At 34.6% G+C, this 16,939-nt stretch overlaps 1 protein-coding gene across 7 annotated transcripts in view; it reads left to right on the top strand.

Moving 5' to 3' along the window:
- Positions 1-16,939, top strand: part of Acyp2 (acylphosphatase 2) — a 155,179-nt gene that overhangs the window by 63,499 nt on the left and 74,741 nt on the right. For 2 of the 7 annotated variants that reach the window (XM_048804349.1, XM_048804346.1), the window contains one exon: positions 8,055-8,107. The exons of the other annotated variants lie outside the window; for them this stretch is intronic. In XM_048804349.1, the coding sequence (XP_048660306.1) occupies positions 8,055-8,107 (53 nt within the window). The remainder of the gene's footprint in view (positions 1-8,054; positions 8,108-16,939) is intronic. 7 annotated transcript variants of the gene reach the window in all.

The raw sequence follows: 16,939 nt of genomic DNA, 5'->3' as shown, positions 1-16,939 counted from the left end.
TTAACTAAGTGTCAACTGGACCTTGGGGTTATGAACAAAGTAGCATTGGTTGAATTTTTACTGTGTGCTGGACACCATAGTGAGAACTTACATCTGACAGATGAGGAAAGTGAGGCTTACAGGTTTAGTCTTGGGAATGGGCAGTTTGGGTGGTGATCCCGGGAAGCAGAATGAGAGGAGAATGAAACAGGAAGAAAAGCCAACACAGTTGATATTGAACTGGGAGCTGATTACCACAGAGGCCCCAGGGGTACTGTCTCTGAGGAACCATGAAAAATGCATCCCAGTATGATTTCCCTCCCGCACTTGCTAGGTCAGGAAGAAGCTGGGGAACTTATCCATAGACTCCCAGCCCCCATTAGATACCCCCAAGGGCATTGGCTTCCCCCTGCCATTTATTGATAAAAGTGGTGAGCCATATACACAGATCAAATTTTTGAAGAGCTTGTAGTCTTGAGAACCAATTAATTAATCAAGAAATAATAAATTATTATCTGATAGCAGTGACAGTTCTGAGAAGGTAAGGCAAAGGCTGTATGACAGAGGGGTTTAGGACACCCCCTGCTTTAGATGAGGTGGTCATGGAAGGCCTTCCTACAAGGTGATCTGTGAGCTGAGACCCAAATGGCAAGAAGGAGCCTGCAGAACAAAGATCTGGGGTAAAATAATTCTAGACAGAGGGTTTAGCTGAGCAAAGACCCTGGGTCAGGAACACATTTCTTTAGGAACCATTAGAAGGCCGGTGGAGTGGAGGGTTGTGAGAAAGAGGAGGTCCAGGTAGAGGTTTGGATGGGAAGGTTCAGGCCTTGGGCCAGAAGTTCACATTTTGTTCTGGGTTCTGTTGTCTGTTCATTGAAGGGTTTTAAGCAGGGTTCACAGGATCTACTGAGGATTTAAAAAGAGCACTGTGGCTGCGTAGAGAAAGGAGGTGGGCTGGGAAAGAGGGAGCCAGGAGACAGTTAGGAAGGAGCCTGTCCTACTGGTTCTGGCAGGGCCAGTGACATCATGTGTGGGGCTCAGTGCAGATGGAAATGGAGGACCTCTGTTCAAAAGGTGGGGGTCGGGGGAGAGTGCCATTAAAGATACTAAAATAGAAAGCTTTTCCTTTTCTTCCTTTCAACTTGTCACAATCTTCCTATCAACTTGTCATTGTTTGTTTTAATTTGCTGTCTAATGCCATTTTAAGAAAAGATAATTAAAGTTTAAAATTATTAGTGTGACTTTTACAATTCATCTGTATAGTATACAATCCCAAATTTAAATGCAAATATGAGAACATTTAATTTTTTCAAGTACACTTTTCCTCCTGTCTTCAAGCTATACTTCACCATGGTAGGTCAAGAAGATGTCTCTCCCTGGCCCCCACTCCTGACCCCCCATTACATCTGCCTGACATTTTTTTGTGGTCCTTTGATCTGAAAACTCAATGTTTTTCCTTCACTTCAGAGTTTGGTGTTTGATCATTGCCTCTACTGTGTTCTCTTTCTGGAAATCCTGGCATTTGCATATTGAATCTGTCCTCCACACCTCTTGTATTTTCACCAGTGCTTTATATTTCTTTGTAATTCTTGTTTTGTGATATGATAGTTTATTTCTTTCATCTCTCAGTTTACTTGTTTGGTTTACAGTGCTAACCACTTATTTCACTTCCTCTGTTGAAACTTAAGCTACAGATTTTGGTTTCTTTTAGGCATCTCTACCTTCCCCCCATGAGTTTTTGTAGCTATTCTTTGTGTGTATTCCCTTAAACATTTTATTTTTTGTTTGTTCTTTTGTCCCATTGTGTATATATGCCACATTTTTTTTTATCCATTCATCTATTGAAGGGCATCTAGGTTGGTTCCACAGTTTATCTATTGTGAATTGTGCTGCTATAAACATTGTTGTGGCTGTGTCCCAATAATATGCTGTCTTTATGTCTTTTGGGTATAGACCAAGGAGAGGGAGAGCTGGGTTAAACGGTGTTTCTGTTCCCAGTTTTCAAAGGAATCTCCATACTGCTTTCCATATTGGCTGCACCAGTTTGCAGTCCCACCAGCAATGTATGAGTGTGCCTTTTTTCCCCGCATCCTCACCAACACTTATTGTTGTTTGTCTTCATAATAGCTGCCATTCTGACTGGAGTGAGATGAAATATTATAGTTTTGATTTGCATTTCTCTAATTGCTAGTGATGATGAACTTTTAAAAATATATTTGTTGATTGACTGTGTATCATCTTCTAAGAAGTCTCTTCAGGTCCTTGGCCCATTTATTGATTAGGTTATTTGTTTTTTCAGTACTTAGCTTTTTGAGTTCTTTATATACCCTAGACATTAGTACTCTATCTGATGTGTGAGGGGTAAATATTTGATCCCAGGATGTAGGCTCTCTATTCACCTCACAGATTGTTTCTTTTGCTGAGAAGAAACTTTTTAGTTTGAGTCCATTCCATTTATTGATTTTTGATTTTAAATCTTATGCTATAGGAGTCTTATTAAGGAAGTTGGGGTTTAATCCCACATGATGAAGATTAGGGCCTACTTTTTCTTCTATTAGATGCAGAGTCTCTTGTTTAATTCCTAAGTCCTTGATCCATTTTGAGTTAAGTTTTGTGCATGGTGAGAGATAAGGGTTTAATTTCATTTTATTGCATATGGATTTCCAGTTTTCCCAGCACCATTTGTTGAAGATGCTCTTTTCTCCAGTGCATATTTTTGGCAACTTTGTCTAATATAAGATAATTATAATTTTGTGGGTTAGTCTCTGTGTTCTCTCTTCTGTACCATTGGTCTACCAGTCTGTTTTGGTGCCAATACCATGCTGTTTTTGTTACTATTGCTCTGTAGTATAGTTCAAGATCTGGTATAGCAATGCCACCTGCTTCACTCTTCCTGCTAAGGATTGCTTTAGCTATTCTGGATCTCTTATTTTTCCAGATGAATTTTATGATTGCTTTTTCTATTTCTGTGAGGAATGTCATTGGGATTTTGATCGGAATTACATTAAATCTGTATAGTGCTTTTGGTAGTATGGTCATTTTGATAATATTAATTCTGCCTACCCAAGAGCAAGGTAGATCTTTCCATCTTCTAAGGCTTTCTTTGATTTCTTTCTTTAGGGTTTTGTAGTTTTCAGAACTTCTGTAGTTTTCACCTCTTTCGTTAAGTTGATTCCTAGGTATCTTTTTTTTTTCTTTTTTTTTCTTTTGAGGTTATTATGAATGGGGTAGTTTTCCTCATTTCCTTCTCAGAGGATTTGTCACTGATATTCAGAAATGCCTTTGATTTATGGGTGTTGATTTTATATCCTGCTACTTTGCTTAATTTATTTACTAGTTCTAGAAGTTTTCTGGTGGAGTTTTTTGGTCTTCTAGGTATAGAATCATATCATCAGCAAATAGTGCTAAATTAAGTTCTCCTTTTCTATACATATCCCTTTAATTTCTGTCTAATTGCTCTGGCAAGTGTTTCAAGAACTATGTTGAATAGAAATGGTGAAAGAGGGCATCCCTGTCTTATTCCAGTTTTTAGAGGGAATGCCTTCAATTTTTCTCCATTTAGAATGATGTTGGCCTGAGGCTTATTGTAGGTAGCCTTTACAATGTTGAGATATGTTTCTGTTATCCCTAGTTTTTCTAATGTTTTGAACATAAAGGGGTGCTGTATTTTGTCAAATGCTTTTTCTGCATCTATTAGATGATCATATGATTCTTATCTTTAAGTCTATTGATGTGATGAATTACATTTATTGATTTCCTTATGTTGAACCATCCTTGCATCTCTGGGATGAATACCACTTGATATATTTCTGTATTCGATTTGCCAAAATTTTATTGAGAATTTTTGCATCTATGTTCATTAGAGATATTGGTCTGAAGTTTTCTTTCTTTGATGTGTCTTTTTCTGGTTTTGGAATCAGGGTGATATTGGCCTCGTAGAATGAGTTTGGAAGTGCTCCCTCTTTTTCTATTTCCTGAAATAAATTGGAGAGTATTGGTATTAGTTCTTCTTTAAAGGTCTTATAGAACTCAGCTGTGTACCCATCCAGTTCTGGGCTTTTCTTGGTTGGTAGACTTCTGATGGCATTTTCTATTTTATCACTTGAAATAGATCTGTTTAAATTGTGTATATCATGCTGATTCAATTTGGGCAAATTATATGACTCTAGAAATTTGTCAATGTCTTTGATCTTTTTTTCTATTTTATTGGAGTACAAGTTTTCAAAATAATTTTTAATTATCTTCTGTGTTTCTGTAGTGTCTGTCATGATATTTCCTTTTTCATCACATATGTTAGTAATTTGTGTTTTCTCTTTCCTCTTCGTTAGCATGGCTAAGGGTCTATAAATTTTATTTATTTTTTCCAAGAATCAACTTTTTGTTCTGTCAATTTTTTCAATTGTTTCTTTTGTTTCAATTTCATTGATTTCAGCTCTGATTTTAATTATTTCCTGTCTTCTACTGCTTTTGGTATAGATTTGTTCTTCTTTTTCTAGGGCTTTAAGAGGTAATGTTAAGTCATTTATTTGTTGACTTTTTCTTCTTTTAAGGAATGAACTCCATGCAATGAACTTTCCTCTTAGAACTGCCTTCATAGTGTCCCAGAGATTTCAATATGTAGTATCTGTGTTCTCATTCACCTCTAATTTTTTTTAATCTCCTCTTTGATGTCTTCTGCAACCCATTGTTCATTCAGTAGCATATTATTTAGTTTCCAGGTGTTGGAGTAGCTTTTATTTCTTATTTTATCATTGATTCCTAATTTCATTGCATTATGTTCTGATGGAATGCAGGGTAGTATCTCTACTTTTTTATATTTGCTAAGAGTTGCTTTGTGGTGTAATATAATATATAGTCTATTTTAGAGAAGAATCCATGTGCTGCTGAGAAGAAAGGTGTATTCTCTAGTTGAAGAATGAAATATTCTACATATATCAGTTAAGTCTAAGTTATTGATTTTATTATTGAGTTCTATAGATTCTTTGTTCAGCTTTTGTTTGGAAGATCTATCTTGTGATGAAAGAGGTATGTTAAAGCCACCCAAAATTATTGTGTTGTGATCTATTTGACTTTTGAACCTGAGTTGTTTGATGAACATAGATGCTCCATTGTTTGAGGCATATATATTTATAATTGTTAAGTCTTGTTGGTGTATGGTTCCCTTGAGTAGTATGTAGTGTCCTTCTTTATCTCTTTTGATTGACTTTAGCTTAAAGTCTACTTGATTTGATATGAGGATGGAAACCCCTGTAGCAAAAGATATTTCTATTACACTCGATTCAAATCTAATGAATTTTAAAAGGCACTTTGAAAAAAACCGGTCACTGTAGTGCATGCCTGTAATCCTAGCAGCTTGGGAGACTGAGGCAGGAGGATCACAAGCTCAAAGTCAGCCTCAGTAACTTAGTAAAGCCCTAAGCAACTCAGTGAGACCCTGTCTCTTAATAAAATAAAATTAAAAAAGGGCTGGGTATGTGGCTCAGTGGTTGACCACTGAGTTCAATCCCCAGTACCTCTCCAACCCCCCCCCCACAAAAAAGGAAACAAATAATTTGTCCTCCATGCTTTGACAGACTTTAAGATTCAAAGTTTTCACAAATGATAGCCTTTATTTATACCCAGGGCCTATTACCATTTTATAAACTCTACATGGCATTTGTGTCTCTTTTTGTTTCCCTGGGGCCCGTGTGTCAACCAATTTCATTTTAGTTCCATCTAATCCTCTTTGTGGTGGTTTCAATTATCGTAGCACAAATAAAATTCACTTGCTCCAATAATTTAAAAATGCAGACTGAATGTTCCCCTGTAGGGGGTGCAATCTGTTTTAAACTCTTAATATATGTAATGAAACCTATAAACCATATAGGAAACATACATAGGTTCTATCCATATTGTTTCACATAGGTTCTTTATGTAGTTTGAAAATTCGTAAAATTTGACAGCAGCCATTTTTTTTCTGAAGTTATAAAATTTTTACAGTGTTAGGATAAATGCAATAAGTTTAATTTTTGTTGTGATCTTAGACATTGTATTAATCACAGTTCTCTTTTAAAATATTTTTAAAATTTTTATTCGTTTCCATTTTTATTGGCACATTATAATTATACATGATAGTGGGTTTTATTATTACATATTTGTACATGCACACAATTTAACAAATATAATTTGGTCAATATCATTCTTAATCAGTATTCTCCAGGGAAGCAGAACCAATAGTAGCATGTGTGTATATGCATGTGTATGAGTGTGTATATATACATATTTTATGCATACTCATTCACACATGTGTTTATATACGTATGAAGAGAGATTTTAATTGTTTGTGTGATTGTGGGGATTGGCAAGTTGAAAGTCAAAGAGCAGGTTGGAAACCTAGAATGCCAGATAAGATTTTATGTTGCTGTCTTGAGTCTAAAGGCAGGAAAATCAGGTGAAATTTCTATGTTGCCATCCAGAGGCAGAATTCCTTCTCTCAGAAGCTTCAGTCTTTGCCCCGTGGTCTTCGATTGATTGCCTGATTCCTTACTATTATGAAGACTATTTACTTTTCTTCATACCAACTGATTATAAATGTTAATTACATCTAAAAAATGCCTTTATAGAAATATCTAGACTACAGTAAAACCAAACAGTTGAGTACCACCAAATTAACATATAAAATTTATCATCACTTGCATACATTTTGTCAGTGTAGTCATGAATCAAATGAAAGCTAATGGTAGCTAGGTTTTGGTTAACTTGAACTCAGTGGTTTCTACAACTCCTCAGTAATAAAGATGCCAAGTTATATCTTAGTATTCCAAAGTTGAATGAATGGAACATAAACCATGAACCATAATTCCTATGGGTTGGATTTTTTTCATAACATTTTTAATCGATTTTTGGTACTAGTATTGTTCTAGTTTGTTCTTTGAAACTTAGCTTTCAAGTTCAATATTGGGCAGTTTCAAATGCATACTTAGAATAGTGGCTGAAATGCAGACAAGAGAGACTAATCAGCTGGCTCTTCTGTGTAGTTTCTGCAATCTTAAAATTGTTACAACACAGAATGTTCCAGGACCTCACACAGATCCATAAAGGGTATCTCTGGTTATGGTCCTCATGTGGTTTGTGCATGCCTCCAGCTCAAGGAAATGTTAAGCTTGCTTTTCCTCTGACCCACACAATCCAGTTGGGAATCTTCTAGTTACTCACCCGTTAATTTTTTTTCTTTTGTCTCAAAAACTTGGTCTTCTACAGTTCAATTAATCTTTTTAGTTGTTTTTCTTTCTATAATCCTAATGGGGTTTTTCTCTTTCCCTTTCTCTTTCTTTTTCTCACTGGTTTGTTCAGTTCTGATCCTGATGTTAATAACATATTATCATGCATTTCTTTTTTTCACTTTATGACTTCAGCTATATATTTCTTTTGTAGGGTTATTATAGTATGCTGAAGCAAACTTCCTTCAAATGGTAAATGGAAGTTTATTATGTGTGTTTCTTTTCATCGTCAGGAGTTTGATCTCTCCATGACTTTCCATTAACATGGCATCATGTGACCCCCATGGTTGGGCAGGAAATTAGTTTTTGTCCAGAATAGCAGGATACAACAGAAATGATTTTCTTAATTCCAATGACTCCTTGCTGCAGGAGCACAAATTGAAATAGTGGCTTAGTGATTGACTTAACTCATTAGACAGCCTGCTGATAAGAAATTGTGTTTAGACTTTGGAAGAAAGGGGAGTGGTTTTTTTTTTTTTTTTTTTCAGGGCTCAGCATAGATCCCAGTTACAGAGAAAAGTAAGAAGGAAAATTCTTATTTACATGTAATATTGAGCAATATTCTATGTCTCAAATCAAATTTCATGGGATTAGCCATTTGTCAAATTATGTCCTCACACCCTATTCTGGAATTGTGTGTGTGTCTATGTGCAGTTTTGTTCACAGGGGTAATTCCCCACATTTTTTTTTTTTTAGAAATTTTACTCTGTTTCTCTTTTATTAAAGAAAAGTAATGAGAAATGATAAAAATGCTTTTTCACTCTTACCTTTTTTTTTTTGGCATGCTCAGCTTTTTCAAACTGTTTATTTTTGCAGATGTATTTCATCAGTTCTTAAGAATGAAGCTTGGAATGTTTGCTGGCTTTTAGGTTAGTACCACCCAGAAACTGAAAAAAAAATGTTTTCTTAAAATATGATATTGGGAGGGGGAGGAAGTACGGAATGTTTTCATTTTTTTGAACTATTAGATTTTAAAAAAACATTTGCCATGCATTTTTTAATATTTAAGTATTTTAAGCAAAGTAACACTGCTTTTTTTTTTTTCAATGTGGTGCTTATTTCAATTTAATATTGGCTTTTTGACTCTTGTTTTGGGTTGGTATATCCATTGTTTTATGATTTTTATGGAAAGGGTACAAAAGATTCCTCATTTTATTTTCCCTAGAAAATTTGAATATACTATTCATACCATCCTAGAACTATTTGTTATCATTCAGAGTTTCCTCTAAAGGTTTAGTCTCCAAGGATATAGATTCTTAACAATAGATTGTGCACATTTCTTATAGAGTATTTTTATACAGTTAAAATAATATTAAGATATTGTTCCAATGCCTTTTCTTTGAACTGAACTAGAATAACATGAGTTGAGAAAATGACCTGGCAAGGTTCATTCCTTCGTTTGACAAACATTTATATTAAGCCTCCCAGTGGTGACAGGCATTGACGCCATTCTGTCTCTTCAGAAACAGTTTAGCTTGAGACAAAAATGAAAGCAAGTACATTTGAGTATAATGCTTCAAAAAGGATCCTTTTTCCTGATGGTGTCCTTCCACTCTGGCCATCTCCACCCTGTACCTGCTACTTTGGTCTGTGAATTTGGCAAGTAAAGCAAGGACACAGAGAAACTTACTGTGAAATCAAGAAATACAGTTTAAGCCAACAGAGAACCATGGTTCTGTGCTCCATTTCTCTTAAATCCTTGATAAAACTAATGCAGGCAACATAGCAAGGCTTCCTGAGTTAGGGAATGCATCACATGCTCTTGAAGAAAAATAAAATTCCTATGGAATTCTAGTGTTGACTGAAGTTATTTTTATTATAATTTACTTACACTGCTTATTATGTTACTTCATATGCACAAACATCAAACTACGTATAATTTTATGATTAGATATGTTAATCTAAACAACATAAAACTAAAGCAAATTTTCAAATTAAATATAAATAAAACTACAAAGCCATCACAATTCAAATGAACAGCACTGTAATTCAGCTCAATCCACATTGATTTACTAGCATGGGTACTTGGCTAAAACAGTTGTTGATTTGGGGGAGTTATAGTAGAAAGATGTCCATTCTAAGTCTTGTTCTTTGGATCATCTGTTTCTCTTTTTGAGTTTTGATAATATTTATCCAACAAATGCCCACTCGCATGTTATTCAAGACAATATTAATGCCTTTAAGTTTCTGATTGGAAGTTAGGTTAATTAGGCCTCATCTTTAACCAAATTCCACTGGAGTACTCCTGGAATAGCACATTAAAGAGGTATTCCACTGAAACTCTCTAAAGCATCACCACTTGAAGGTAAAGCCAGCCTAATCAACAGCTTTGTTAAACAGGTGTTATTAAACAAATACAGTTGCTGCTAGGATCAGGAATAGAAAATTCTTTTTTGTGTACTTTTTTGCTTATTTCCAATACATTGATAGAACTCAGGTAGACAAAGATGACACTGGTTCTTCCTTCCACTTTCTGCTTATTTGGACTTTGGGGCTTTTCAATCATACACCTTTTCATGATGTCAATTGACATAAACTCAATGGTATATACAAACTTCTGCACAAAAATATCATGGGGTCCATCCAAAGATGTAGACTGACTTTAAAGTTTTTAGATTATCACAAAAATTAAAACAAAAGTAATTTTAAAAATATCATCAAGAATTTTAAGAGCTTTTTTCTTCTTCTTCTTCTTCTTCTTTTGGTACCGGGGATTGAACTCAGGGGGCACTCAACCACTGAGCCACATCCCCAGCTCTATTTTGTATCTTATTTAGAGACAGGGTCTCACTGAGTTGCTTAGCGCCTCGGCATTGCTAAAGCTGGCTTTGAACTCACGACCCTCCTATCTCAGCCTGCTGAATTGCTGGGATTATAGGCATGTGCTACTGCACCGGGCTTGAAAAGCTTTATAACAGATTTATACACCTTAGTTTGAGAAATGCTGCCAACATAGAAACCCAACAGTTTCCTGATGGTGAAAAAAAGACTTCAATCTCCAAATCTAAATTTCTGTCTCTCTAATCTTTTAGATAGTTTTACAATTCTAAATTCTATTAAAGTATAAGAACTATAAAGATGTTAGCTCTGCTGTGAGCCTGACATATGAAATACATATACTTTTGATATGTCCTTGGCTTTAGGAGAGAAACTTTAATGCAATGCTGTAAATTTTTGATTTATTGATCTGATCTGCTCATCACTCTGATCTAACCTACTTAGCTTGGCTGAAAGAATAATTGAGAAGCTCAGTTCAGATTTGGTGTCTTTTCTATCCTGGTTATGGTCAATATTGTCAGTTTTATGTTTGAGTATATAATTTCTATTTTATTTTACTTTGAGAGTTATGTTGTTCAAATTTTCATGTATTACTGATTACATGTTATTGGAACACAAAGAATAGCAATGGACTCACCAAAGTTTTCCTGATTGATCTGTGTTTGAAATACCTCCATGTATTGCATTACTGTCCCTGCTTTATTATGCAACTTTAAGATTCATTATTTCTATCCTAATTGACAATCAGTATAGGACACAATCAGTGCTTGAAAATTCAAATAGAGAAAACCTATACTTTTCGTGATGTCAGGAACTCTGCTTTTTTTTCTCTCCCCCCAATTTATTTCTAGCAGAATAAATTATTAGGGGCAGAATTTCAATCAGATCAGGAGCATAATGTGTTTGCATTAGATCAGAGATGATTGCAAATTCCAGCTATTGCTTGCTGCAGTGTTTTGCACATAAAAAGTGCTTATTGTAGCTAAATAAAAGAATAAACAGATGAAGAATGAATGAATATAGGTTACTTATAGTATAATGGTATTAGTTTTTGCTTTGTTTTTTACAGAGGCAAATTTGGATTGTTTCCCATTTGAAGCTGGAGACTTTGTTCTATAGATCTCATTGCCTCAGGTTTTATTTACTTTTGGAGATGCAGAAAAAATCTTTTGGAAAATTTGTTTTTCCTTTGCCTAATGTACTAATGATGAGCGTGATCTTTGGATAACCAGTGTGCCTGTTACATTGCAGGAAACAGTCATCATAGATCACATATCAAATTGTGTATGGATTTGTACTTTGTTTTGCTTTTCAATTTTAGTTGAGGTTCACCTGTCATCCTAGGACCTCAGACTTTCCTTTGTCCTGCACAACAGACTGAGATTTCCCTATACTTTACTGGGGCTGGAAGAACCATGAAATGATCATTTGTAGTGGTCTGTCTTGCAATCTTCCCTATCTGTTTCCCAGCTCTCAGCATCAAAATAGGGGTGATAGAACTAAAGAATAAAAGCAAATAACTTTATTTCTGAATTTTCACACATAGCTTATTCCATGTGACCCAGGCAACAAAGATGTGAAACAGAGGAGCTACTGTGAACTCCCCATTAGTCAGTTCTGCGATGGGTCAGCAAATTTCTTTTTACAAAATAGTTGTGTAATCTGCAGCTGCACAGTAGCCAAACACATTTTTGTAGGTTTATTTCATTTTGACAGAAAGAATATATTCCTGTACAAAATTAAAAGTTTATGCAGAGAAGAAAATTTCAGTTGTCTATAATCATAAATAAAAAGAAAAATGCCCGTTATAATACCATCTCTAGATCGCTGCTAATCATGTTTTGGCATATATTCATTCACACCTTTAATTGAACAATGTTATGTAAATATTTAAGTAGGAATATAATGTCTTAGAAAACTAGAAGCACCCCATAATACTTAGGTTATACATTTTATATGTGAAAATAATTATTTTAGTTATACATAACGTTGGGGTTCATTTTGACATAATTAGACAAGCATGGAATATAATTTGCTCTAACTCAGTCTCCAGTACGTCTTCTTTCCTTCCTCCTCCCTCTCTCTGTTCCCTGACATCTGCTGTGCTGATTTCTCATTTATAGTTTTTTTTAAATTAATGCCTTGTGAATATACATGAGGGTAAAATCCACTGTGGTGGATTCATATTTGTCCATAGGAAACTTAGGTCTTATGCATTACGCAGATATTCCCTTTACCTGACCTTCATCCTTTCCTGTCATCCCCTTCCACTACTCTACTGATCTCCCTTCTATTTTCATGGAATCTCCCTTCCTCCCTTTTCTTTTTCTTTTTTCTTTCTCTTCTTCTCCCCCTATTTTGGTCTAGCTTCTTCATATCAGAGAATATATTCAATCTTTGACTTCCTGGATCTGTCTTATATCACTTAGCATGATGGTCTTCAGTTCCTTCCATTTACCAGCAAAGGCCATAATTTCATTCTTCTTTATTGCTGAGTAATACTCCATTGTGTATATCTACAGTATTTTCTTTATCTATGCATCTATTGACGGGCACCTAGGATGGTTCCAGAGCTTGGCTATTGTGAAATGTGCTGTTATACATCTTGATGTGGCTATATCCCTATAGTGTGTTAATTTTAGATCTTTTGGACATATACCAAGGACTGGGATAACTGGGTCAGATGATGGTTCCATTCCTAATTTTTTGAGGAATCTCAATACTGCTTTCCAGAGTGGTTGCATTGATTTGCAGTCTTACCAACTATGTGTGTGTGTGTATATATATATATATACCTTCCCCCCCATTCTCACCAGCATTTATTATTATTTGTATTCTTGATAATTGACATTCTGACTGGAGTGAGATGAAATCTCAATGTAGTTTTGATTTGCATTTCCCTGATTTCTAGAGATGAACATTTTTTCACTTATTTATTGGCCGTTTGTATTTCTTCTTTTGAGAAATGTCTGTTTAGTCCTTTTACCCATTTACTAATTGGGTTATTTGTTGTGTGTGTGTTAAGTTTTTTGAGTTCTTTGCATATTCTGGATATTGATCCCCTGAGGATCAGGTGGCAGAGATCTTCTCCCATTCTATAGGGTCCTCTTTTATGCCATCCCACTTAGTCTAATTTTTATTTCTTGCACATTAAGAGTTTTGTTAAGAAAGTTGGTGCCTGTGCCAATATGTTGGAGTGTTGAGCCTACATTTTCTTCTAGCAGTTACAGAGTTTGTGGTGTAATTCCTAGGTCTTTGATCCACTTTGAGTTGACTTCGGTGCATCATGAGAGATAGAGATAAAATTTTATTCTTCTATTTGTGGATGTCCAGTTTCCCCAGCACCATTTGTTAAAAAGGCTGTCCTTTTGTCAGTATATGTTTTGGCACCTGTCAGTATATGTTTTGGCACCTTTGTCGAATATCAGATGCCTGTATCTATGTGGATTTGTCTCTTTGTCTTCTATTCTATTGATCTTCATGTCAGTTTTGGTGCCAATACCATGCTGTTTTTGTTACTATAGCTCTGTAGCATAATTTGAGGTCTGGTATTGTGAAGTCTCCACCATTGCTCTTTTTGCTCAGGATTGCTTTGGCTATTCTGTGTCTCTTATTCTTCTAATGAATTTTTAGAACTGTTTTTTTCTACGTTTTCTTTTTTTTCTTTTCTTTCTTTCTTTTTTCTTTTTTTTTTGGCACTGGGGATTGAACCGAGGGATGCTTAACACCTGACCCATATCCCCAGCCCTTTTTTATAGTTTATTTAGAGACAGGGACTTGCTTAGTTGCTTAGGGCCTTGCTAAGTTGCTGAAGCAACGTTGAACTCTAGATCCTCCTTCCTTAGCCTCCTGAGCTGCTGGGATTACAGGCATGCACCACTGGGCCTGGCTTCTTTTTTTCTAGTCCTGTGAAGAATGTCACTGGTATTTCAATGGGGATTGGATTAATGCTGTATAACACTTTTGGTGGTATGGCCATTTGACATTGTTAATTCTGCGTATTCAAGAACATGGGAGTTCTTTCTATCTTCTAAAGTCTTCAATTTCTTTCTTCAGTGTTTTAATAGTTTTTATTGTAGACGTATTTCACCTTCTTTGTTAGATTGATTCGCAAGTATTTTTTTTTTTAAGGTTATTGGGATTGGGATAGTTTTCCTGATCATTTTTAGCAAATTTGTTATTGGAGTATAGGAAAGTAATTGATTTATGTATTTTGATCTTGTATTCTGCTACTTCACTAAATTTGTTTATCAGCTCTAAAAGTCTTCTGGTAGAGTTTTGGGTCTAAGATCATGTCATCAGCAAACAGATAATTTGACTTCTTCTTTTCCTATTTACATCCCTTTTATTTCTTTCTCTTACTTGATGACTCTGGCTAGAGTTTCAAGTTTCAAGGATTATGTTGAATAGGAATAGTGAGAGTGGACATCTTTGCCTTGTTCTTGTTTTAAGAGGAAACACTTTGTTTTTCTCCATTCAGTATGATGTTGGCCTTGGGTTTGTTATATGTAATCTTTACAACGTTGAGGTAAGTTCCTTTTATCCCTGAATTCTTTAGTGTTTTAAACATGAATGGGTGCTGGCAAATGCTTTTTCTGCATCTATTAAGATAACCATGTGATTCTTGACCTTAATTCTATGTGATGAATTCCATCTGTTGATTTGCATGTGTTAAACCAACCTTGCATCCCTAGGATGAAACCCACTTGATCATGCAGTATCTTCTTAATGTGTTTTTAATTCAATTTGCCAATATTTTATTAAGAAGTTTTGCATTTATTTTCGTCAAGGATATTGACCTGAATTTTTTTTTTCTTGATGTGGCTTTGTCTGATTTTGGTATCAGGGTAATACTGGCTTCACAGAGTGAATTTGGAAACGTTCTCTTTGTTTCTCTTTCTTGGAATAATTTGACAAGGATTGGCATTAGCTCTTCTTTAAAGGTCTGTTGGAATTCACCTGAGAATCTGTCTGGTCCTCACTTTTCTTTATTAGAAAACATTTCATATCTTTTTCACTTTCATTACTTGATAATAATCTGTTTAAGTTTTTTATATCCTCATGGTTCAATTTGGATAGGTGGTATGTCAATATCTTATAGATTTTCCAGTTTATTGGAGTATAAATTTTCAAAATAGTTTCTAATAATCTTCTGGATTTCAGTAGTGTCTCCCATAATATTTCCTTTTTCATTTTTAATTTTTTTATTTGGGTTTTTTCTCTTTCTTTGATTAGTTTGGCTAAGCGTTTATCAATCTTGTTTATCCTCTCAAAGAATAAACTCTTTGTTTTATTGATCCTTTGTATTGTTCTTTTATGCTCAATTTCATTAAGCTTAGCTCTGATTTTGATTATTTCTGTCTTTTACTGATTTTGGTGTTAGTTTGTTCTTTTTCTAGGACCTAGTGGTATAATGTGGGATTATTTATTTGATATCTTTCCATTTTATGTAAGAACCCAGTACTATAAACTTTCCTGTTAGAACTCTGTCCCAGAGATTTTGATATATTATATCGCTATTCTTATTGGTTTCTAAGAATTTTTAAAATTTTTCTCCTGATTTCTTCTGCTATCCATTTATCATTCAAAAGAGTATTATTTAATCTCTAGGTGTTAGAGTGTTTCTGTTTTTTATCTTGTCATTGATTTTTAAATTCATTCCATTATGATCTGCTGGTGTGTTGCATGTATAGACATATGTTCAGTAAATTCTTATTAAATAAATTACAATTCAACTTGCATTAATAATTTTGCATATTTTTCTTCAGTTGATAACTTTTGGAGAGCACAGATCATATGTATTACTTTTGTATCTTCTGTGTATAGGAATAGAACATGGAACAGTTGGTGATTAAAATTTTTATTCGGGGCTGGGCTTGTAGCTCTGTGGTAGAGCGCTTGCCTCCATGGTGGAGCCCCCGGGTTCAATCCTCAGCACCACATAAAAATAAATAAGTAAAATAGAGGTATTGTGTCCATCTACAACGAAAAAACAATTTTAAAAATTTCATAAAAATAATATTAAGATGTATCATTTAGGATAACATTTTGCTGTATATAAAATGGAAATCCAATCCAGGTGTCTTAACCAAACAGGAGGCTCTTTGTTTTTTTCTCATTCCCATATAAAAACAAGTAGAAGGTAGGGGCTGGTACAGTGGTATTATGTTGTCATCAGAGTCCTAAGGTTTCTTTCTTTCCTGTGCTTAACATGTAACTTTTGTCCTTGAGATCCTATACCACCATCAGGCACCACATTTACATTTCTGTCCCTCTTTATTACCAAAACAGTAGCTTTTCTGGAGGTCTCTACAGATAAACTTACGTTCATATCTCTATAAAGAAGTTTAGAAGATGACTATTTTTTTAACTGGGCGCTTTCCATCCAAGCAAAATTGGGATTTTTTTCTTAGGAAAGAGAGAAATTGAATTTTGGATAGGCAACCTGGAATGTGTATCTCAGATATGGAATTTATACTTAAAGTCATTGGGGTCTGCAAGCAGATGATAAGACACATGAAAAGTTCAATAATCCAAGACAATTATGTGAGAAATTCCATATGCAGAGACAGAAAATAAATGTTATCATATTAACACCCAAGCATAATCTTTTTTAATTAAAATAATTTCTCTATTCTTAAAAGCTTTATAAAAAATGATTGAAAACAGACATGTGTTCTTTTGGCTAAGTGTGTGTTTATTGTTTTTTTCTCAACCTAAAATTTTAAATTTATTAAAAATGCTTAGACTTCAAGCACTTATGTTGACAATGTTCTATTTTCCTTTAAAAATCAATCTTGGTATATTTTGTAGTTCCTTTTAATTAAGTGAGGTGTGTAAGAGTTTTCCCCAATATACTTATGAATTTTTTTCAATGACACATGTGTACTCAACTACAAGACTCATAAAATAATAATGATTTG

The sequence above is a fragment of the Marmota marmota genome, unplaced genomic scaffold (assembly GCF_001458135.2).
Source record: "Marmota marmota marmota unplaced genomic scaffold, marMar, whole genome shotgun sequence".
NCBI lineage: Eukaryota > Metazoa > Chordata > Mammalia > Rodentia > Sciuridae > Marmota > Marmota marmota.
The sequence above is the reverse complement of the archived record's forward strand: the minus strand, read 5'-3'. Positions and strand labels throughout refer to the sequence as shown.